General features: G+C 36.4%; 1 protein-coding gene across 1 annotated transcript in view; it reads left to right on the top strand.

The window, feature by feature from the left end:
- Positions 1-23,608, top strand: part of LOC129670983 (cilia and flagella-associated protein 47-like) — a 446,637-nt gene that overhangs the window by 263,969 nt on the left and 159,060 nt on the right. Inside the window, 4 exon segments of the mRNA XM_055599611.1 lie at positions 9,342-9,406; positions 10,626-10,641; positions 19,768-19,835; positions 21,292-21,437. Of these exon segments, the coding sequence (XP_055455586.1) occupies positions 9,342-9,406; positions 10,626-10,641; positions 19,768-19,835; positions 21,292-21,437 (295 nt within the window).

Consider the following 23,608-nt stretch of genomic DNA (forward strand, 5'->3'; position numbering starts at 1 on the left):
TAGTTGTTTTCATTGGATTGGAATTTTCCTTCTAGTAAAGCTGGTTTGCTGTTCAAATATTGCTTAAATTTAGTTTTGTCGAGGAATATTTTGTTTTCTCCATCTATGTTGATTGAAAGCTTTGCAGGATATAGTAGTCTAGGTTGGCATCTGTGGTCCCTTAGGGCCTGCATGATATCTGCCCAGGCCCTTCTGGTTTTCATAGTTTCTGATGAGAATTCCGGTGTGATTCTGATAGGTCCATCTTTATATGTTACTTGGCCTTTTTCCCTTGTTGCTTTTAGTATCTTTCCTTTTTCTGTAGATTAAGGTTTTTTTTTTTTTTTAATATGATGTGGCGTGAGGAGTTTCTTTTCTGGTCTAGTCTTTTTGGTGTTCTGTAGGCCTCTTGTATGTTTGTGGACATCTCTTTCTTTAGGTTTGGAAAATTTTCTTCTATGATTTTCTTGAAAATATTTTCTGGACCTTGGAACCTGGAATCCTCTTCTTCGTCAATTCCTATTAGATTTTTCCTTTTCATGGCATCCTTCATTTCTTTGATGTTTTGTGTTTGGGATTTTTCCGATTGTATCTTTTCTTTGAGAGAAGTATCAATTTCTGCGAGCATATCTTCAGCACCGGAGATTCTTCCTTCCATCTCTTGTATTCTATTAGTGATGCTTGCATTTGTGGTTCCTTCTCTTTTCTCTAAGTTCTCCAGTTCCAGGGTTTTTTCAGTTTGTGTTTTCTTTATTGATTCTAATTCTGTTTTTATGCCTTGCAACATTTCCTTCATTAGTTTGAATGTGGATTCCTGTGTCTCCAAGATGGTCTCTATTTTTTTTTGTTTCCTCTCTTAATGCTACTACTTCTGCCTCCATTTGTTTGGCTATATTTGCCTGTGTTGCCTTAAGAGTTTCGTTCACTTCGTTTTTCTTTGTTTACATTTGGGAGGCCAAGTCTTTGAGATATTTATTTGTTTCCTCTTTAACTGTTTGAATCTGTATGGCTATTTCTCTTAGATATTTGTTGGTTTCCTCTTTATGTGCCTCAAATAATCATAGCTTAAAATCATTTTCTTGTGTTTCTGATGAGTTGGAGTATCCATTAATTTTGGGGGTTGCCAGTGAAGCCATGATATCTTGATTAACGTTGGCTGTGTTCTTTCGCTGACCCCTGGCCATTTGGTTATCTGTAATGTTCACTGTTTGTTCCTGGATTCTGCAGATCAGACTAGTCTTTCTCTGGTGCCTGGAGAATTCTTCAGGAAAATGAGGGAGGTCCAGTGGTTTCAGTGTGTGCGTTGGTGATTCAGCTATACCTGTAAGAGAAAAGTTCGCCAGCGCAGAAGGGCAAATGTGGGGTAGCATGGGATTGAACCTGTACTTGTAAGTGTGTCCTAAGGGACAGGGTGTTGGAGAATGAAGAGGCCTTCAGTGTGTGAGAGGGGTGGCTTGCAGGCACTGAAGGTGTTACAGGCACTTAAGGCATTGCAAGCACTGTTGGAGATTGCCGGCAGGTATTGTTTTTGCAGGTCTGCTAGGCTTTGGTGGCTATTCATCTAGTTATCTGCCACTGAGGGGTTGGATGGCCCATACAATCACTGTCTGGGCAGCCCTGTGTAGTCAGTACTGCCACTTGCAGACTTGGGATCTGGGAAGGATTGTACTGTGGATCTGAGTCTCTGTGGGCATGCACTCTGGCGGGGTGGGGTTTCTGGTGGTGCGTGCTTTCCAGCAGGGCCCGGTGGTGGTGTTGGTGGTGTGTGCTCTGAGGGTCTGGAGCTCTGCAAGAGGGCACTAGGCGGGGCATGGGTTCCTCAGACTTGTGCTCTGAGGGGTGGAGTTCAGCGGGCAGTTACAGCTCTCCGCTGTGGGTGAGGGACCTGAAGCCCTGCCTCTGCTGTGTTGGGCCCTAAGCACAGAACTCTGCGGATTTGGAATTCAGGAAGGATTGTATTGAGGATCTGAGTATCTGTGGTTGGCACTCTGTGGTTGGGCCTGCACTCTGATGCTGGCAGTGGGTGCTTTCTGGTGTGGCAGGGTTTCCAGAAGTGTGTGCACTCCTCTGGTGTGGTAGGGTTTCTGGAATTGTGTGTGCTCTGCTGTGCCTGGGTTTCCAGAGGTGTGCATGATACTGCAGGGTGGGATTTCCCCTGGTGGTTGTGCTCTGGCTGGGCGGGATTTCTGGAGTGATGTGAGCTCTGCAGTGCTTCTTGTGGCAGGATCGTGTCCCGTGGGGTGGAGGGAGGGGATGCTCCACAAATCCAGAGCTCAGCAAGAGGGCACTAGGTGGGGCCCCGGGGTATGGGCTCCTCAGATGAGATGTGTGTCAGAGAGGTGGTGTTCAGCAGGTGGTTACAGCTGTCCGCTGCGCTAAGGGGCCTGGATCACTGTCTCTGCTGTCTTAGTCCCCAGGCTGTGAGCTTTGCGCTCAGCTACCTAGTGCTGTGTGCAGGCTTCCCTGCGCGGGAGAGAGGCCTGGACAAGGGAATGCCCTACTTCCTTCCCAGAAAAGTCCACGCCCGATCTAAATCTACAAGCACTCCACGCTTCTGTGGTGTCCCCTCTCCTTTAGAAAGCCCAAAAATCCAAATTCTAGTTTCGATTGTCTCTCCACTCACCAATTTCAGAGATTCATGTCCTCTGCCTTTCCAAAATGGTGTGTTATGTTCGCCACCATCTTGGAACCCCCTCTAAGTTTCTTTTTCAGTTGTTTTATATGATACATTACATTGATGGATTTTCTCATGTGTGCCAAACCACCCTTAGGATGAAACATACTTGGTCATGGTAGATGATGTTTTTGATGTGTTCTTGGATTCAGTTTGCAAGTATTTCATTGAGTATTTTTGCATCAGTGAACATAAGGGAGATTGGTCTGAAATTTTCTTTTTTTGTTGATTCTTTGTGCAGTTTATGTATCAGAGTAACTGTGGCCTCATAGAACGAATTTGCTAATGTTCCTTTTGTTTCTATTTTGTGGAACAATCTGAGAAGTATTGGTATTAGTTCTTTGAAAGTCTGTAGAGTTCTGAGCTAAAATCATGTGGCCTAGGGCTTGTTTGGTTGGGAGACTTCTCATGACTGCTTCAATTTCCTTAAAAGTTATAGGTATATTTAAATTGTTTATCTGATCTTGATTTAATGTTAGTAAGTAATATCTACCATGAAAGTCATCCATTTGGGTTTTTTTTTCCAATTCCGTGGAGTACATGCCTTTGAAGTAAAACCTAATGGTTTGTTGGATTTCCTCAGTGACTGTTATTTCCCCATTTTCATTTCTGATATATATATTTTTAACTTGTATACTGTCTCTATGTCTTTTAGTTAGTTTGGCTAAGGGTTTGTTCCTCTTGTTGATTTTCTCAAAGTACCAGCTCTTGGTGTTGATTCTTTGTATTGTTCTCTGTGTTCCTAATTCATTGATTTAACCCCCGAGTTTGATTATCTCCTGCCCTGTACTTCTCTTGGGTATGTTTTCTTTTGTTCTATAACTTCTAGGTGTGCACTTAAATTGCTAGTATGAGATCTCTCCAATTTCTTTAGGAAGGCACTAGTGCTACAAACTTTCCTCTTAGCACTGCTTTCATTGCGTCCCATAAGTTTGGGTGTATTGTGGCTTCATTTTATGTAATTCTTCGAAGCCTTTAATATCTTTGTATATTTTCCTCCAAGACCCAGTGGTCAATGAGTAGAAGGTTATCCTGTTTCTATGAGTTTATTGGCTTTCTCTTGCTTTTGAGTTCCAGCTTTTATCCATAGTGATCTGATACAAGAGTTATTTCAAAAAAAAAAAAAAAAGTTGAGGCTTGCTTTGTGACTAACTGTGTGGTCAGTTTTTGAGAAGGTTCTGTGAGGTATTGAAGAAAAGATATATTCTTTTGTGTTTGGATGGAATGTGCTGTAGATATCTACTAGGTAAATTTGATTCATAATGCCATTTAGTTTCATTATTTCTCTCTTTAGTTTTTGTTTGTATGACCAGTCCATTAGTAAGAGAGGGGTATTAGAGTTGCCTACACTTAATGTGTATAGTCAATGTGTTAAGTTTAGTGACGTTTCTTTTATGCATGTGGGTGTCATTGCCTTTGTTTGCATATATGTTGTCAGTTGCAACATCATCTTTGTCGATTTTTCCTTTGATGTATGAAAGATTTTTCTTCATTTCTTTTGATTCATTCAGTTTGAAAGCCTGTTTTATTAGATATTAGAATGGCTATTCCATCTTGCTTCTTGGGTCCATTTACTTGGAAAAACTTTTTCCAGTATTTTACTTTTAGATGTGTATTTTTGTTGCCAATGTGTTTATTGTATGCTGCAGAACAATGGATCCTTTTTCACATTCACTCTGTTAGCCTGTGTCTTTTTACTGGTGTATTGAGTCCATTGATATTTAGAGATATTAATTAACAATGATTGTTAATTCCTGTTATTTTGATGTTTGTGATGCTGGTGTGTGTGTGTGTGTGTGTGTGTGTGTGTGTGTGTGTGTGTGGTGTGGTGTGAGATGTGCTCCCCTTGCTTTGTTTCTTGCTGGTGTGGAATTATTTATTTTCTGTTTTTTAATTTCTTGAATGTACTCCTTGGGTTACTCCTTGGGTTGGAGCTTTCTATCTAGTATTTTTTGTAGGGCTGGATTTGTGGATATATAATTCTTAAATTTGGTTTTCTCTTGGTATATCTTGTTTTATCCATCTATGGTGACTGAGGGTTTTTCTTGGTATAGTATTCTAGGTTGGCATTGGTGGTCTTTTAGAGATTGTAAGACATCTGACCAGTTTCCTTTAATTTTTAGAGTCTCTGCCAAGAATTCTAATGTAATTCTCATACATACGCCTTTGTAATTTACTTGGTCTTTTCTCTTTCAGCATTTAATATACTTTTCTTGTTCCATAGATTTCGTGTTTTGAATATTATGTGGTGGGAGGGTTTTCTTTAATTGTCCAATGTAATTATTGTTTGCTATGATTATTGTATGTGTATAGGCAACACTTTTTTTTAGGTTGGAGAAATTTTATTCTATGATTTTGATGAAAATATTTTCTAGTATGGCAAAAATAAAAAACTCAAGTGACAACACATGCTAGAGAGGATGTGGAGAAAGTAAAACCCTTCTCCATTTCTGGTTGAAATCTAAACTTGTACAACCACTTTAAAAATCAATCTGGCCCTTTCTCAGACAATTAGGAATAGTGCTACCTCAAAATCCAGGTATATCACTCCTAGGCATATATTCAAAATATGCTCAAGTACACAACAAAGACATTTGCTCAACCATGTTTGTAGCAGCTTTATTCATAATAACCAGAATGGATATAGAAATTGTGGTACATTTACACAATGGAATATTACTCAGCAATTAAAAACAAGAAAATCATAAAATTTGCAGGGGAAAATCCTGAGTGAAGCATCCCAGAAGCAGAGAGACAGATATGGTATGTACTCACTTATAATTGGATATTAGACATATAATATAGGATAATCATACTCACATCTGTACACCTAAAGAAGATAAGCAAGAAGGAGGACCATGGGTAAGATGCTCAATCTTCATTCATAAAGGCAATTAGGATAGACATGGGAAGAAGGTGAAAACAAGGAACAAGACAGGAGCTTACTGCAGAGGGCCTCTGAAAGACTCCATCCAGCAGGGTATTAAAGCAGATGCTGAGAATTATAGCCACACTTTGGGCAGAGTGCAGGGAATCTTCTGAAAGTAGGGGGAGATAAAAAGACCTGAAAGGGTCTGGAGCTCCACAAGGAGAACACCAGAACTAAAAAATCTGGGACCAGGGATCTTTTCTGAGACTCATACTCCATCCAAGGACCATTCATGGAGATGTAGCCCATGGCAGCTCAGTCTCCAAATGGGCTCCCTAGCAAGGGGAACAGAGACTGCCTCTGACATGAACTCAGTGGCTGACTCTTTGGTCACCTTGCCCTTAGTGGGGGCAGCCTTACCAGGCCACAGAGAAAGACTATGAAAGACAGTCTCGATGAGATTAGATAGGCTAGTGTCAGATGGAAGGGGCATGGGGAAGTTGCATGGGAGGAGTTGAGGGATGGAGGGAGGGAAGGAGGAACTGGGATGGATGAGGATGGGGGATACAAATTAAATAAATTGTAATAAATGAAAAAATATATTAAAAAATATTTCCTGGTACTTGGAGCTGGGTCTCTTCACCTTCTTCTTTTCCTGTTATTTGTGTGTTAGACCTTTTCATAGTATCCTAGATTCCTGGGGTGTTTTATGTCAGGAATATGTTAGATTAATATTTTCTTTGATGTATTAATTCTATACTATACTTCTATACTACCTTCTGTGCCTGAGATTCTCTCTTCCATCTCTTGAATTCTGTTGATGATATTTGTGTTTGTTCCAATTTTCTTCCCTATGTTTTCCATCTCCAGGATTCCCTCAATTTGTATTTTCTTTATTGCTTCTATTTCTATTTTCTTGAACAGTTTCAGTCATTTCTTTCATCTGTTTCATTGGACTTTCCTGTGTTTCTTTAAGGGATTTATTAGTTTCCTCTTTAAAGGCCTCTAAGTTTTTGATGTATTTTCCTTTGTTTCTTTACGGAATTTATTCATTGTTTTCTTTAAATGCTGCTATCATCTTCATACCATTGGATTTAAGGTCATTTTATTGTTTTTCAGGTGGGGAATGATATCCTGGGTTTGCTGTAGTATGATAGCTGGGTTTTGGTGGTACCATGCTGTTCTGGCTCTTGATGTTCCTGCTCTTAAGCTAACCCTTAGCTATCTAATTTTCTCTCATATTGGCCAGCCTCAGGTAATGGAGTCCAAGTTGTGGACCTGAAAATGGAGTGCCAGGGAGCATGTCTGAATTATCTCTTGTGGTCCTGATGGCCATAGGGTGCTTTCAGTCCTGAGCAGAAACAGGCTTCCAGTGATGTAGGCTGAGTTGGTGGTCTCTGATGGCCAGAGGCGTCTGGTGGTCCTCAATGGTTATTGGACTCTTTGAGTACAGGTAGGGCTACAGTTCAGGAGATTGAGTATGCATAGGGTAGGGAGCATGAGCCAGTTCACAACTGTTGGATTTGCCCAGAGACCCCAGCAAGCAGGGAGGTAGGAAATTGAGGTCTCACCTGTTTGTCCTGGATGGCTGTGAGCCTCAGGGTATGCAGCCTGAGATCTGGGCTGGGAATCATATAATGTATAAAAAAATTATTCATTTTATATTCATTATAGATCCCTGAATTTTGAGAAAGAACAGTAAAAGTTTGCTAAAATAATATATAACATTCATTTTATATACTAACCATTGTAGTTACCTTTTCTGTGAATTTTATGTCTTGTGATTTTTTTTTTCTTGTTTGCTTGTTTGAGATAGGGTTTTGCTATGTAGAACTCAATAGTCTTGAACTTATGATCCCCTTAACATTGTGTCTTTGGTGCAAGGGACTGGAGTTGCTCAGAGATATACCAAATCTTTTCATACATTTTCTAGATAAATTCAGGTTTTGTTTTAGTTGAAAAAGTATTTTTTTCATATATCCATAATATTTTGTGTTGATTCTCTTTTCCACCTTAAACTTACTTAAATTAATTTTATGTCTACTCTTCCAACCCCAGGCATATCGCAAACACAGATATTGCCATGTAAAAACCTTTCCACTAATCCTTTCTTCTCTTGGAGTTTTGATAAGAAATACACATCATAATACAATATTGTCATAGACAAATAAGACTTGGTAACCATAATTTTCAGACATAATCCAAGGGAATGAACTCAACTTAAACCAAGAAGCCAAAGAGAGCTTATAAAAAGCAAGGAAGAAGCAGAAGCAGATGTAGACACAGACACAGACACAGGAGGAGGAGGAGGAGGAGGAGGAGGAGGAGGAGGAGGAGGAGGAGAACAACAACAACAACAACAAGAAAAACAATAGCAACAGGAAGAAAACAAAATTTTAAAAGCTTTAAGTTTTACCCTACCTTTAAATTAATTCACTAGAGTTTCATGGATGTTGATGAATTTCTGAAACTGATACTCCAACCAAGGATCATGTATGGAGAGATCCTAGGACCTCTGCACAGATGTAGCCCATGCAGCTCAGTCTCCAAGTGGGTTCCATAGTAAAGGGAACAGGGGCTGTCTCTGACAAGAATTCAGTGCCTGGCTTTTTGATCACCTCCCCCTGAGTTGGGGCCAGCCTTACCAGGCCACAGAAGAAGACAATGCAGACAGTCCTGATGAGACCTGATAGTCTAGGGTCAGATGAAAGGGGAGGAGTTCCTCCACTATCAGTGGACTTGGAGAGGGGCATGGGAGGAGAAGAGGGAGGGAGGACAGAATTGGGAGGAATGGAGGGAAAGGACTAGAGCTGGATACAAAGTGAATAAATTGTAATAAAGATTGTTTCAGTGTCTGGCAATGATCACGATGTATCTGCCTGGTCCTTCATGTTGTTTCAAGTTTCATATGGCCCCACTGAGCGACCTTATGGAATGGCTACATCATAGCCAAGGAAAACCAGGCTTCAGATCTTGCCAGCTTTTTACATTGTCTATTAACTACATGTATCCCATACCATCTCCTGAAAATTTTCAATCTTATTCATAAACATGAATACAGATGATGTGTATAGCACTAGCTATTTATTAAGTCTATTGTGTGATTTCACTTTTCTAGAATATAGTTTGAATTCATTCATAAAGTAAAGTTCTTTGCAATAATTCAGTATCCAGTATTGTTGTTTGTAATCATTTTTGTTTTTTACTTCTTTGTGAGAAATACCTGAACAACTCTGAAGGGAAGAATAGATTCTTTGTGGTTATGGTTTCATATCATTTCAATCCATGAGTTACAACATAGCAGTTCTATATGGTAGAGACAAGAAGTTAACATCAGACTGTACCTAAAAGCAGAGAGCTAGAAAGAAGCCTTGGACTGGGTTATGATATTCTAAAGCCTGTCTCTGGTGGTCTGCTTCTACATTCTAGGAATTTTCTTCTAAAGATGCAGTAGTCTATCAAAATATAACAATCAGCTGGTGAATAAAGTTTCAAAGCACAGTGTTGTGAGGGATATTTCAGGTTCAAAGCACATTGCTTTGTGTGTGTGTGTGTGTGTATGTGTGTGTGTGCCTGTATGTGTATTTAATTACTTTCCTATATTTCAGATATTTCTATTTGAGATATTTCCCTTTTTTCTAATATATCTGAGTTATATTAGAATGAGATATAACTAATATAACTCAGTTATAGCAGAATGAGAACACAAGAACACTCTGAATAGAGATTGTAGATAATAAGGAAATTGAAAAGAACAGTTTGTTACCCTCTGAATTTTGTTACATTGCAATTGGAAATAAATTTTTGTATTAATTTCAGTGTCATTCTTGTGGAGTCCACAACACTTATGTATTTGCCGTCACATGTAACTGGATCTTCAAAAGGTGTTATGCTCTCCAAGTAAGTGGCTTTGATTTTATACTCATACATGTATAGGTTAAAGTTCTAAGAAATTAATGCCAAAGGAAACTTGGTACCTAGAGAATTGGAAAATAGCTTTTATTTTTAAAGTATGTGTACTTCGCATTATGTGTACTTTTTCAAATGTATTTTCAGTGTTTCTATTTGTGAAAATATTCACTTGATTTAATACAGTGGATATTTATTGTGCATCATAATTTTTTCTAAGAGAAATAGCTACAGACACTAAGTGTGAAAACTTAGTTTTCTTGGAGAAATATATCTTGAACTGTCCAGTTGGCTTCTAGGTTTGACCTTAACTGGAGCTAGAGCAATCAGTGCCTAGAACTCCATATTATTCTAGGTGTTCCATCAAAAATTGTTAAAGCAATAGGAGTATTTATTTGAGGGAGATGGATTCATTTTAGAGAGTAGATAAATTTGGAAAAATAAAATTCATAGTAATTAAAATAAGCTGTATTTAAACTATTCACCTACATTTTCAATTAGTTTAAAACTAATTTTGACTTTGGAATAAGGAAGCAGAATATCTTAATATTAGATTTATTTATATTGCTCATATATGTTTAAATTTAGAATAGGTAATTATGTTGAAATATAGTTACTTTACCAAGATTAAGGTAAATAATATGGGTCACCATTTGTGAAACTTGTGCACATGATGACAGTTATTCCTGTGTTGTTTTTTAGGTTTTATAGTTCATTTCTTCTGTGTGTAATGTGTGATAATGTTGATGTCATGTTTTTAGATATGAAAATGACAGGAGGCAACAATTTAACAACTGTGACAAAATAGAGGTTCACAATGTTAAAGTTACAGTAACCCTTTAACTATGTGCAGATCTGTGTAATATTTAAATGAGTGTAGTGTATTTTTTTCAAGTGAATTCTTGTAAGTTGGTACTTGTAGTGGAATATAAGCAAAATTGTATTTGTTATATGGTGATTGGTTTCTTCTGAAGTAATTCTCTGAGAATTGTTGCTAATGAGTAAATAACTTGAATATCATTGTACCTTAGTATTGAAAAGTAATCTCATGTTTAATTAGGACAGTCACAATTTTGCTTCAGTAAACAATAAAGCAGAAATTGGTTCATTGAAGTTTAAGGCAGAAGACTTGGTATTTTTTTATTTACATTTCTGAAATTTACTCTATTCTCATACATTGCATCCTGACTAGAGTTACTTTCCTCCCTGAGCCCCCCACCTACCCTCTCCTCTAGATCCACTCCTCCTGCATTTCTCTTTGGAAAAGAGCAGGCTTCCCAGGGATATCAACTAAACACTGGTAACAAGTTACAGCAAGTGCAGGCAAAAAGCCTCATATTGAGACTGGAAAAGACAGCCCAGTAGAAGGAAAGTGTTACAAGAGGAAACAAAAGGGTCAAAAGCAAACCTCACTCCCACTGTTAGGAGTCTCACAAGAACATCAAATCTCACAGCAATAACATATATGCAAATAATCATGCAATCTCTATGGTTGCCACTTCAGTCTCCCTTAACCCCTATAGGCACTGCTTAGTTGATTCCTACAATCATCTTTTCCCCTATTCTACAGACACCTAACGTTTGTCTGTGGGTCTCTGCATTCGTTTCCATCAATGGCTCCATGAAACTTCTCTTCAGATGATTGGGCTAGGGGCACCAATCTATGAGTACAGTAGAACACCATTTGGATTCAGTTTATTGACTTTTTTCCAGCCATGCTAGGTTCCATCCTTAGTTTCTGGGCTATACTCCCCACCCCCATACACACACACAGACACCTTTCCCCTCTCTGTCCATTCCCATCTAACTTCAGTGTACCCATGAAATCTATTCTATTTCTGCCTCCAAGATAGATCCATGCTTTCCTCCTAGAGCTCTCATTGTTAACTAGGCCTCTCCTGCTTTTTGGATTATCCTTCAGTTAGTAGCTAATATCCACTTATAAGAGAATACATGCACTATCTTTCTGGATCTTGGTCACCTCACTTGGCATGTTTTTTATAGTTCCATCCATTTGAGTGTAAATGTCATTTTTTTAACCACTGAGAAATATTCTACCATGTAAATGTACCACAATTTTTTATCTATTCCTGGTCAAGGAACATCCAGATTCTTTCAAGTTCCTGACTATTATGTATAAAGCTGCTATGAATATAAGTGAATAAGTATTCTTGTAGTAAGATGGAACATCTCTTGGTCATATGCATAAATATGCTATAGCTGGGTCTTGAGTTAGATTTATTTATTTATTTATTTCCTCAGTTTTCTGAGGAACTACCATATTGAATTCCATAGTGGCTGTATGAACGACCAATGATTGTTAATTCTTTTTATTTTATTGTTGGTGATGGTTTTCATGATTGTGTGTGTGTGTGTGTGTGTGTGTGTGTGTGTGTTTGTGTGTGCTTCCATTGTCTTAACTTTGCTGGTCTGAAACTATTATTTTCATGTGTTTTTGTAAGCATAGTTAACCTCTTCGGATTGGAACTTTCCTTCTAGCATTTTCTGTTGGGCTGGATTTGGGGATAGATATTGTTTTGTTTTTGTTGTTTGTTTGTTTGTTTGTTTTGTTTTATTTTGTTTCTGGGAATGTCTTGTTTTCTCCATCTATGGTCATTGAGAGCTTTTCTGGGTGTAGTAGTCTAAGTTGGCATTTGTGGTCTCTTAAGAGCTGCAAGACATCTACCTAGATCCTTCTAGCTTTCAGAGTCACTGTTGAGAAGTTGGGTATAATTCTGATGTGTTTGCATTTGTATATTACTTGCCCATTTTTTCCCTTGCAGCTTTTAATATTCCTTCTTTGTTTTGTATGTTTAGTGTTTTCATAACCATGTGGTGAGGGAACTTTATTTCCTGTTCTTTTATTTGGTGTTCTTTATTCTTTCTTTACATTTCCAGGTGTGTTCTTCTTTAGGCTAGGAAATTTTTCTCCTCTTATTTTGTTAAGAATATTTTTGGAACCCTTGAGCTGTGATTCTAAATTCCTATTACTCAAAATCTAATTTTTTCATAGTGTCCTAGATTTTCTGTATTTTTTTAATTTTTAGAGAATGTTTAGAATGTTTTAGAAATTTCATATTTTGTTGACCACTATATCTAATTCTTCTATCATGTTCTTACTGAGATTCTCTCTTCTATCTCTCATATTCTTTTGTTAAAACTTTCTTCTCTACTTCATATTTCATTTCCAGATTTCCCTCAATTTGTGTTTTTCTTTATTGCTTGTATTACCATTTTTAGGTCTTTAGCAGTTTTATGCACTTCTTTCAACTATTTTTCCTGGTATTCTTTAAGTGATTCATTAATTTTCTCCAGATTTCCATTTGTCGTTTTCTCAATTTTTTTTTCATCCTCCTTGGAATGTGAGCTTTCAAGGCTCTACTCCATTCCATTTGTTCTTTTTTGTTTTGTTTTGTTTTTTTCTGTTTATATTTTAATTGAATTTTTTTTTAATATTAGTTAGAGTTTATTAAATTTGTAACCCAGATGTAGCCAACTGCCTCATTCCCTCCCAATGCAACCCTCCCTCCCTCATCTCCTCCCTGCCCCTTTTCAAGTCCACTGATAGGGAGATTCTCCTCCCCTTCCATCTGACCCTCGCTTATCAGGTATCTTCAGGACTGGCTGCAATGTCCTCCTCTGTGTCCTAGCAAGGCTACTCCTCCCTTGGGGGAGGAGTCTAAGAATCAACTATTGAGTTCATGTCAGAAAATAGTCCCTGTTCCCTTTACTAGGAAACCCACTTGGATACTGAGCTGCCATGGACCTGAACAGGGATTCTAGGTTATATCCATACATGGTCCTTGTTTGGAGATACAGTCTCATAAAAGAACCCTGTGCCCAGATATATTTGGTCCTTGTGGAGCTCCTGCCCTCTCCATGTCATACTAACTCCCCTTCTTTCATATATTTGCCTACACTCTGCCAAAGGTTTGGTTATGCGTCTCAACATCTACTTTGATACACTGCTAGGTAGAGTCTGTGGTAGGCTCCTTTCATGTTGCTTGTTTTCTCCTACTTCCAATGTCCATCTCATTTGTCTTTCTAAGTGATGATTGATCATTTTACACCAGGGTCCTCTTTCTTGTTTATCTTCTTTAGGTGTACACATTTTACTATGTCTATCCTATCTTATAGGTCTAGTACCCACATATAAATGAGTATATACTGTGTGAATCTTTCTGCTTCTGGGATACTTCACACAGGATGATCTTCTCTAGATCCCACCATATGCCTGCAAATTTCATGATTTCCTTGTTTTTATTTTTTATTAGTTTTATTTTTATTAATTATACTTTATTTACTTTGTATCCCCCCATAGTTCCCTCCATTCTCCCCTCCCAATCCTTCCCTTCCTCCCCCTTCTCCACGCATGCCCCTCCCCAACTCCACTGGCAGGGGAGGTCATCTTTTCCTTCCTTCTGATCCTAGTCTGTTATGTCTCATCAGGAGTGGCTACATTGTCTTCCTCTGTGGCCTGGTAAGGCTGCTCCCCCCTCAGGGGGAGGTGATCAAAGAGAAGGCCAATCAGTTCATGTCAGAGACAGTCCCTGTTCCAATTACTATCGAACCCACTTGGAGACTGAACTGTCATGGGCTTCATCTGTGCAGGGGTTCTAGGTTATCTCCATGCATGTTACTTGGTTGGAGTATCAGTCAAATGGGATGACCCCTGTGCTCAGATATTTTTGGTTCGGTTGCTCTCCTTGTGGGGCTTCTGTCCTCTCCAGATCTTATTATTTCCCACTTCTTTCATAAGATTCCCTGCATTCTGCTCAAAGTTTGGCCATAAGTCTCAGCATCTGCTTTGATAGTCTGCAGGGACACTGCTGGTGGGAATGTAAATTTGTACAACCATTCTGGAAATCAATCTGGTGCTTTCTCAGACAATTAAGAATAGTGCTTCCTCCATATCCAGCTATACTACTTCTAGGCATGTATCTAAAAGAGGCTCAAGTACACGATAAGGATATTTGATCAACCATGTTTGTAGCAGCTTTATTAATATTAGCTAGAAGCTGGAAACAACCAAGATGCTCCTCATCTGAGGAATGGATAGAGAAAGTATGGTACATCTACACAATGGAGTACTACTCAGAAAAAAAAAAAAAACAAGGAAATCATGCAATTTGCAGGTAAATGGTGGGAAGTGGAAAAGATGATCCTGAGTGAGCTATCCCAGAAGCAGAAAGACACACATGGTATAAACTCACTCGTATAGACATATAATATAGGATAAACCTACTAAAATCTGTACACCTAAAGAAACTAATCAAGAGGAAGGACTCTACCTAAAATGCTCAGTCCGCATCCAGAAAGGCAAAGATGATGGGCATCAGAAGAAGGAGAAAACAGGGATTTCCTTGTTTTTAATTGCTGAGTAATATTCCATTGTGTAAATGTACCACAATTTCTGTATCCATTCCTCCATTGATGGACATCTGGGTTGTTTCCAGGTTCTGGCTATTACAAATAAAGCTGCTACAAACATGGTTGAGAAAATGTCCTTGTTGTGTTCTTGAACATCTTTTGAATATATGCCTAGGAGTGTTATAGCTGGATCTTGAGGAAGCACTATTCCTCATTGTCTGAGAAAGCACCAGATTGATTTACAAAGTGGTTGTACAAATTTACATTCCCATCAGCAATGGAGGAGTGTTCCTTTTCTTCACAACCTCTCCAGGATGTGTTGTCACTTGAGTTTTTCTTCTTGGCCATTCTGATGGGTGTAAGGTGAAATCTCAGGGTCGTTTTGATTTGCATTTCCCTTATGACTAAGGACGTTGATCATTTCTTAAATGTTTCTCTGCCATTCGATATTCCTCTACAGAGAATTCTCTATTTAGCTCCGTACCATATTTTTTAATTGGATTGCTTGACTTATTGCTTTTTAACTTCTTTAGTTCTGGATATCAGCCCTCTGTCAGGTAAAGGGTTGGTGATGATTCTTTCCCAGTCTGTAGGCAGTCGTTTTGTTCTGATGGCAGTGCCCTTTGCTTTACAGAAGCTTTTCAGTTTCATGAGGTCCCATGTATTGATTGTTGATCTTAGAGCTTGTGCTGTTGGTTTTGTGTTCAGGAAGTTATCTCCTGTGTCAATGAGTTCTAGGCTCTTCCTCAATTTTTCTTCTAACGGATTTATAGTGTCTGATTTTTTTGTTGAGGTCTTTGATCCACTTGGATTTTAGTTTTGTGTAGGGTAATAAGCATGGATCTATTTGCATTTTTCTACATGTGGACATCCAGTTTGACAAGCAGCATTTGTTGAAGATGCTGTCTTTTTTTTTCCATTGTAAGGTTTTGACTTCTTTGTCAAAAATTAAGTATTCATAGGTGTGTGGTTTTATTTTGGGGTCTCCTATTCAAATCCATTGATCCACCACTCTGTTTCTATGCCAGGAACCATGCAGGTTTTTTTACTACTATTTCTTTGTAGTACAGCTTGAGGTACTTGAGGGATGGAGATATCTCCAGATGATATGTTGTTGTATAGGATTGTTTTAGCAATTCTAAGTTTTTTGATTTTCCATATGAAATTAAAAATTGTTCTTTCAAGGTCTGTGAAGAATTTTGTTGGTATTTTGATGTAATTGCATTGAATCTGTAGATTGCTTTTAGCAGGATAGCCATTTTCATTATGTTAATCTTGCCAATCCATGAGCATGGGAGATCTTTCCATCTTCTGATATCTTCTTCAATTTCTTTCTTCAGAGACTTGAAGTTTTTTTTTCAAACAGGTCTTTCACTTGTTTGATTAGAGTCACACCAAGGTACTTTATGGTATTAGTGGCTATTGTGAAGGGTGTTGTTTCCCTAATTTCCTTCTCAACCCTTTAGTCTTTCGTATGCAGGTCTTCTGATTTTTTTGAGTTAATTTTGTATCCAGCCATTTGCTGAAGTTTTTTTATCAGCTGAAGGAGTTCTTTGGTTGAATTTTTGGGGTCGCTCATGTGTTCTATCATATCATCTGACAATAGTGAAAGTTGGATCTCTTCCTTTCCAATTTATATCCCCTTGATCTCATTTGGTTGTCTTAGTGCTCTAGCTAGGACTTCAAGTACTGTGTTAAGAGATATGGAGTGAGTGGGGAGCCTTGCCTTGTCACTGATTTCAGTTGGATTGATTTATGTTTCTCTCCGTTTAGTTTGGTGTTGATTCTAGGCTTGCTGTATATTGTTTTTATTGTTTTTACTTTGTTCAGGTATGTTTCTTCGTCCCTGATGTCTCCAAATCTTTAAACATTAACAGGTGTTGAATTTTGTCAAATGATTTTTCGACATCTAAGGAGATGATAATGTTTTTTTTTTATTCAGTTTGTTTATATAGTGGACTACATCAATGGTTTTTCATATGTTGAACTACCCCTGCATGCCTGTGATAAAGCCTACTTGGTTGTGGTGGATGATATCTTTAATATGTTCTTGGATTCGTTTTGGAGTTTTTTATTGAGATTTTTTGGGTCAATGTTCATAAGTGAGATAAATGTACTCATTCTTATATGTTATGTAAAAGTATACCTGTGATTTTTTTTTTTGTATAAGCAATGTTATTATCTGGTGTATTGGAGAATATGCAATATATACTACTTGATTTTTGCTTGTTACATACATATTGAGACCTGAAATAGAGATTTAATTGACAGGTAATATCACTCTAGTTAGAGTCTAAAGGAATGGGAAATCTTTCATATACACATCAAGATCAAGAGAAAAGAAATTTGCAGATGCAATTTTTATAGCCAGGAAAGGAGTAATGAAACACAAATATGCCAATCAATTGTCTATAAAAGCCGCGGAAATATTCATATGTGTGTATATATATATATATGTATATATGTATTTAGGCTGAAAATGATTCTAGGTGTTTGCCATTCAGCTTTATCATTATTCCTCATAGAGTGTATTCCACTGGAGACTGCAAGCTTCATGAATTTAGAATTTATATCTATATCACCAAATAGCTGGAATAATAAGGAAAGAAGACAGAGGGAGTTTGGGATTAGGAGGAGACAATGGAGGGAGCCATAGCTGGAATACAAATTGAATAAATTGTAATAAATTATAATAATTTTAAAAGATTAAAAACCTAAGACCCCTGCACAGATGTAGCCCAAGGCAGTTCAGTATTCAAGTGGGTTCCATAGTAATAGGAACAGGGGCTGTCTCTGACATGAACTGATTGGCCTGCTCTTTAATTACCTCCCTCTGAGGGGGGAGTAGCCTTATCAGGCCACAGAAGAAGACAATGCAGCCACTCCTAATGAGACCTAATTGACTAGGATCAGAAGGAAGGAAAAGAGGACCTCCCCTATCAGTGGACTTGAGGAGGGGCATGCTTGCCAAGGGTGGAGGAAGAGAGGGATTGGGACGGGAGGAGGGAGGGAACCACAAGGAGGATACAAAGTAAATAAAGTGTAATTAATAAAGAATAAAAAATAATTTTCATTCCCTCACTTTTATTCCTTAATGAATTAACAAGAAATATATTTGATCCAGAATCTGTAAACAGTTTAACTTCTTTTGACTCTTTGTTCCCTAAGACTAGAAAGGTTTCAATATATCCTCATGAAACAGCTGAAGTAGGCCTCTGAGAATATCTAGAAAAATTTCAACAGGATAGAATATCAGTAGTAACAAAAACACAGGTGATATACCATTTCTTTTTTCTTTGAGCTATAAAGAGTGGTATTTGTCACTGAATTTCTAGACTCATGAACATTAAGCATAATAGAGTTTTTACAAATCATACAATTTTAACTAAATTATTTTCAGATTTCTATAATACTTTGTTTCAAAGAATATGATACAGGTTCCTAAATTCACAATGTTTTTTTTTTTGTCATTTTTATAAACAGTAACAGCTCTTAACTTATCTGAGTTTAAGAATATCCTTTAGGGAAGAGGTAACATTCAGATTTCTCCAAAGGATATTTTACTATCTGTTTCTGACTAAAACCACAAGAGGGCTATGAAGTCCAGATCCATAAACTTTTTTATGCAATATAACAAAAAAGGAGAGGAGGGTGGGACCGGGAGGGGAGGAGGGAGGGACTTATGGGGGATACAAAATGAATAAAGTATAATTAATAAAAGTTAAAAAATAAAAAAGTAAATAACAAAATAGATTAAAGATGAGAGATTACAGATATCACAAAATGAACTTGTAGATTATTTGTGGGTTTTAATCAGTCATTTTCATGTCTCCATTATCAAAGAGATGACAATGGAGCCATATATGAAGAAATAAGATTCAGTCTTTATTATTCTTTCTAATCTGTGTATGGTTTCTATTTTTACATGTAAGTGTATCAAGCTATTATACCAAGTATATCAAGCTATATATACATGGCAGTCTAAAATTAAAGTGTCTATCAAATGCTCAAATTACACAAAATATTAAATTTCCCTTACTTTTTAGCAAAAGGTATTACAGTACTCAAATTTTGTACCAAAATATGTATTACTAGAATTAAAGCACAGAATAATTATAAAAGTGGGAAAAACATGAACAAGAATATGTTGCTAAGAAAGTATAATTCATAATATTCAAATGGAATAAAAGGGAATGGAGTTATATTTGATAACTTTACTTAGAAATAGAATTTTTCATGGTCAGATTTAGGTGTGCATATGTAATTAATAAATATTGATTGATAGCTTAGTGATCAAAGTAATCACAAACAATAAAATGGGTGAAAATTATGCATCTGGTATAATGTAGGAAAGGAGGCAGTTGTCTCAGATTGTGGTCTGCTCTGTTATTTCCAGAACTGCAGCTAGAAATTTCAAAGTTTCATGTATCCTACTTTTATAATAACAGAACAAACATGGAAATGAGTTAGAGTTGTATTTTTTTTTTTGTATTTGTTTTTGTTTTTTTCTGGAAAGCAAGTTCTTTCTACAGTCACTTTGGGAGAGAATTTCTGTTTATTCCTAAGATGCACACTATTTTTGAATCACCATTTAAAAGTAAAACAGGACTGTTTCACTAATATTAATAAATTAGGTGAGACATTTTGGCACATACCTCTAATTCTAGCACTCAGGAGCCAAAGAGAGGCAGGTCTCTGTGAGTTCCACATCATCTTTATTTATCTAATGATTTTTAGGATAACAAGGGCTACACAAGGAGATCCCAATACCATGAAATGATGGAAACACCAAAATTTCATTTTTTGTGTGTTTTTTTCTAATTTTTGAGTTTTTAAATACTAATGATATATTATAGATCATTATAATTATTAATTATCTATTATCTTTAACAAAATAGAGAATAAAATTTTTAAAGAAAAATGTGTTATATACTGTTGTCATTCTTTCCCTCTTTTCTTCTGACAGTCAAGAAATGAGTAATAATTATGATAGTGATAGGAGTTCTTTCCATGCAGACAAAGGCATAAGAACCTGTGAGTATCTCAGTGAAATGTTTCTGTTTTTTTCTTTGAACTGTTTTTTATGTGAAGAATAACTAAACTGAAATATTCATCAAGGGTGGTTATGGCGATAGACTAGAAACCTCTAGAGATTTATGGCCAGATGGAGATTTACTTGTTGGTTGTCTGAGGTTTTTCTTGAGTACCTGTTTGAAGACTCTTCCCCTATCTTTTCTTTTACTACTGAGTCTGTTTCCACTAGCATATGGGGAACATGTTTAAATCTGTGGTCTTTAAGTTATTTTTTAATTTTATTGAATTCTTTAAATCTAACTCTTTAAATCAAGGTATTATTAAGACTAGAATTGTAAAAATACTGCTTTTCAGTTAGTATTATTAACTGAATACAGGTTTCAAAAAGGTGGGCAAAATTACACAAAGATGGCTTCAAAGAATTCCAATTTGACTTTTTATATAGATAAAAAGCTTACTGTTTGAACATTGTACTTATTAAGATTTAGAATGTGTTGTGAAAAAAAAATTAAATGGTAGAATGATGAACAGGAAACTGATCATAGAGATGTTCTGGTCAACCATCGCCACAAAACAAAGCATGATATTCACAGTGGCACATAAGCAACATAAAATCAGATGTAGCTCTTTGGTCTTATATTTCTGGAATGACTGGGCTCACTTGCATGACTTTTAACTCATGCTCTCTCAAGCATTTATAATCAGATGAAAGGTGGAACTTGGAATATTTCAAAGCTGTTTTATTCTTGTGTCTTTTGCTTAATAATGCCTCCCCCTGGTGTCTGATCTGGAGCTGTTGGCTTAGAATCTTAGAAGTCAGATCTCCATATAGCTCAGGCTTCTCATAGAATAGTAGCTGGCTTTTAAAAGAGCAAAGAGAAAGCATTAGGCACATGTTTCCTCATATAGTATCATAAGTCATGGCACTCCTGTGCTGCTGTTTAGCACACAGCATTTGTTCAAATGTTGTAACTAAAGTTGGCTTATCATATCACTTCATTCTAGTGGAATTTGAGGAATTGATCAAGTTGTTTTAATACTACTAAAAAAGAAATAGGAATAACTTTCTTGTGTCTATAGTGATTTCAAACTCATAGTTTTCATCTTATTTTGTTATGTGAATTTCTTCACAAGTAATCAAATTTGGACATTCAAGAGTGACCATTTCAATACATATATGAATATATGTATTAAATTTAAATAGTAATGAGGCCTCCTTTTATGAGATTCTTTATTAAAAAATCTTAATTGTAGAGCAGATATATATATATTTTATTATGTCAAGCTTGAGATCAAGTTACCAGTAGTTTCTTATTAAAACATATGTAATATCTTCTAACATTGTATTATATAATGTTTTCAACACTTTATACTTCCTAAAATATTATTTATTGGAACAATGCTTTGTTTGAATAATATATTATTTATCAATTCTCTCTGTGTCATGTTTTCATAGCAATTAAGTCTAACTACATCAAAGAATTCTTCTGTCCAGTGCATACAATTTTCATGGAAGCAAAAGGATCCTCAAGCCTGGAGATTTACTATCTTCCCTTTGACATGCATATTCGCTATTGTGCCATCATCCTGAGCAACAAACTGGTAAGACCCAAATTGTGCTCTGAAGTTCTTCCATTATGGGTTGCATAGGAGAGTTACCAGTAAAGGCAACTTGGAGTAACTTGGACTCTAAAAACATTCATGTTTCTAGTCCTCAGATTCCAAGGGAAGGAGTTTTTTTCTAAAATACTAAAAGAGTACCCATAATTTGTAGATAAATTTTATGGTGGTTGTATGTAGATGTTTCATGGAATTTCCATGACTGTTTTTGTCTCAGTCTCTGTGAGTTATAGATCTGGTCCATCATATTTAGCCCTTTATTTATGGTTTATAAAATATTGAGGGAATGAACAGATTAAGACTGGCTTCTCCTCAGAGATTCATCTGGGGATGGATCTGCTTCTAACCTCACAAGCAGTTTATGAAATTAATTTCATTTTACCTGTGGCATTCATTAAGCTTGGTACTTAACACCAACAAAGAGAAGAACAAATTCAGGGATTGAGGGGAAGAAAATAATGAGAAGGGAGAAAAGAATAAATTGGTGAGAAACTGACTTTGAGATAATAATCTAAGGAGAAAATTTAGAATCCTCAGATTATATAGTCACACAGCCACTCATACCATGTGTGTTTACTATATTTAGCTAATCAATGAAATTAGGAGATACTGTATGTGAAGAACACTATATTCTAATAATTATAAGATATATTTTAATTACACATGTACACTTGCCACTGAGCAAAAATATGTTTTGGCTTTATCCTATTCAGTGCCTATAATTGTAGCTCAGTAATAGAGGGTTTATGCAGCATGCACAGGCCTTGCACTTCATTCTTAGCACTGGAAAGAAAATCTTTTAGGATCCAACTACATTCCTCTATATATGAAATGAGTGAAAAGAAATATAGCTATTCTTTGTTAACATTAATTAGAGCAAATGCTCAAAACACCTTTAAAATTAATTTATAATTATAAAAAATTCATTTCCAAGAGAAGAATTACAAAATTGATTTTCTGTCTTAAAGTAGACTACTTGAATATTATCTATTATCTGCTTACATGAATTACTTAAAACATAATCAAGCTTATTTTGGCATCTTCACTTATCAAAACCACTTCTCATTATTTTGTCCTTGCCAGAGAGAACACTGAGATAAAACCACAACCTTAGAAATATGTTGCTACCTATTGGAAACACTACAAATTTAAAGTATCGGGTTGTAGTATAGTTGCTATTAGTTTTTATATTCAAATAAATTGTGAATTATATTTAAAAATACAAGTACATTGTTAATTAAATATCATAAATGAAAGTAAGAACAAATGGTTTGCTCCTGTCTTATTAAATATGTACTGATTCCTTACTTATTTACTGATTCCTTACTTATTAAGCCCAACTTTTTAAAAACTGAAGTAATTAGGCCTCTATTTAGAAGTTTTGATCTTATAAAATAAAATCATTTCTACCAAAATTGTTTTCAGGAGTGCACATGTGTTTCAATTTGTGTGTTTTAGTTGAATTTTCAAATAAGAAAATTTGAAGATAGGTGTACTTGTAAAAATATTCCATCTGCATACATAAAAACACTCATCTTACAGGCAGACTCAAAACAGTCCTAAAGCTCCTGCTATTAAGATCCAGAAATCCAAAGAAATTATATAAAATGGAATGGGAAAGCTTAAGTGGAAATCTTAGCTGAATCAAAACTCAGTCCCTGAGGAATTTCATCTCCTGGGGTTGAGAGAACAGGCATCTTATAAACATTACAAACCACACAATAACCTGACACAGTGATGTGTATGCCTTGTCAGCATTGGAATAAATGAATTAGGCAGTATTCTCATTGTAGAAGCCACCAAACATTTATTGAACTCATTTTTATGAAGAATTTGGTCACATTAAACAGGGATTTTTTTTTCTCACCTGAGAGCTCTAATAACTTGGTTTTAAATTAGGACCACTTATTGTGATATACTAGCCCACTCCCACAAATGCTTGATATTTAACAATGAACCAAAACACCTATCTTTTCTCTGGCAGATTTATCATCTAGTACATTATTGCCTTCTTATAGCTACATTGATTAGCCTAAATACTTCATTTTTATTTTTTTCTGTTTTTTATATTAATTACAGTTTGTTCACTTTGTATCTCAGCTGTAGCCTCCTCCCTCATTCCCCCCCAATCCCAATCACCCTTGTCATCTCCT

Source organism: Psammomys obesus, unplaced genomic scaffold (assembly GCF_907164565.1).
Source record: "Psammomys obesus unplaced genomic scaffold, mPsaObe1.curated_primary_1811, whole genome shotgun sequence".
NCBI lineage: Eukaryota > Metazoa > Chordata > Mammalia > Rodentia > Muridae > Psammomys > Psammomys obesus.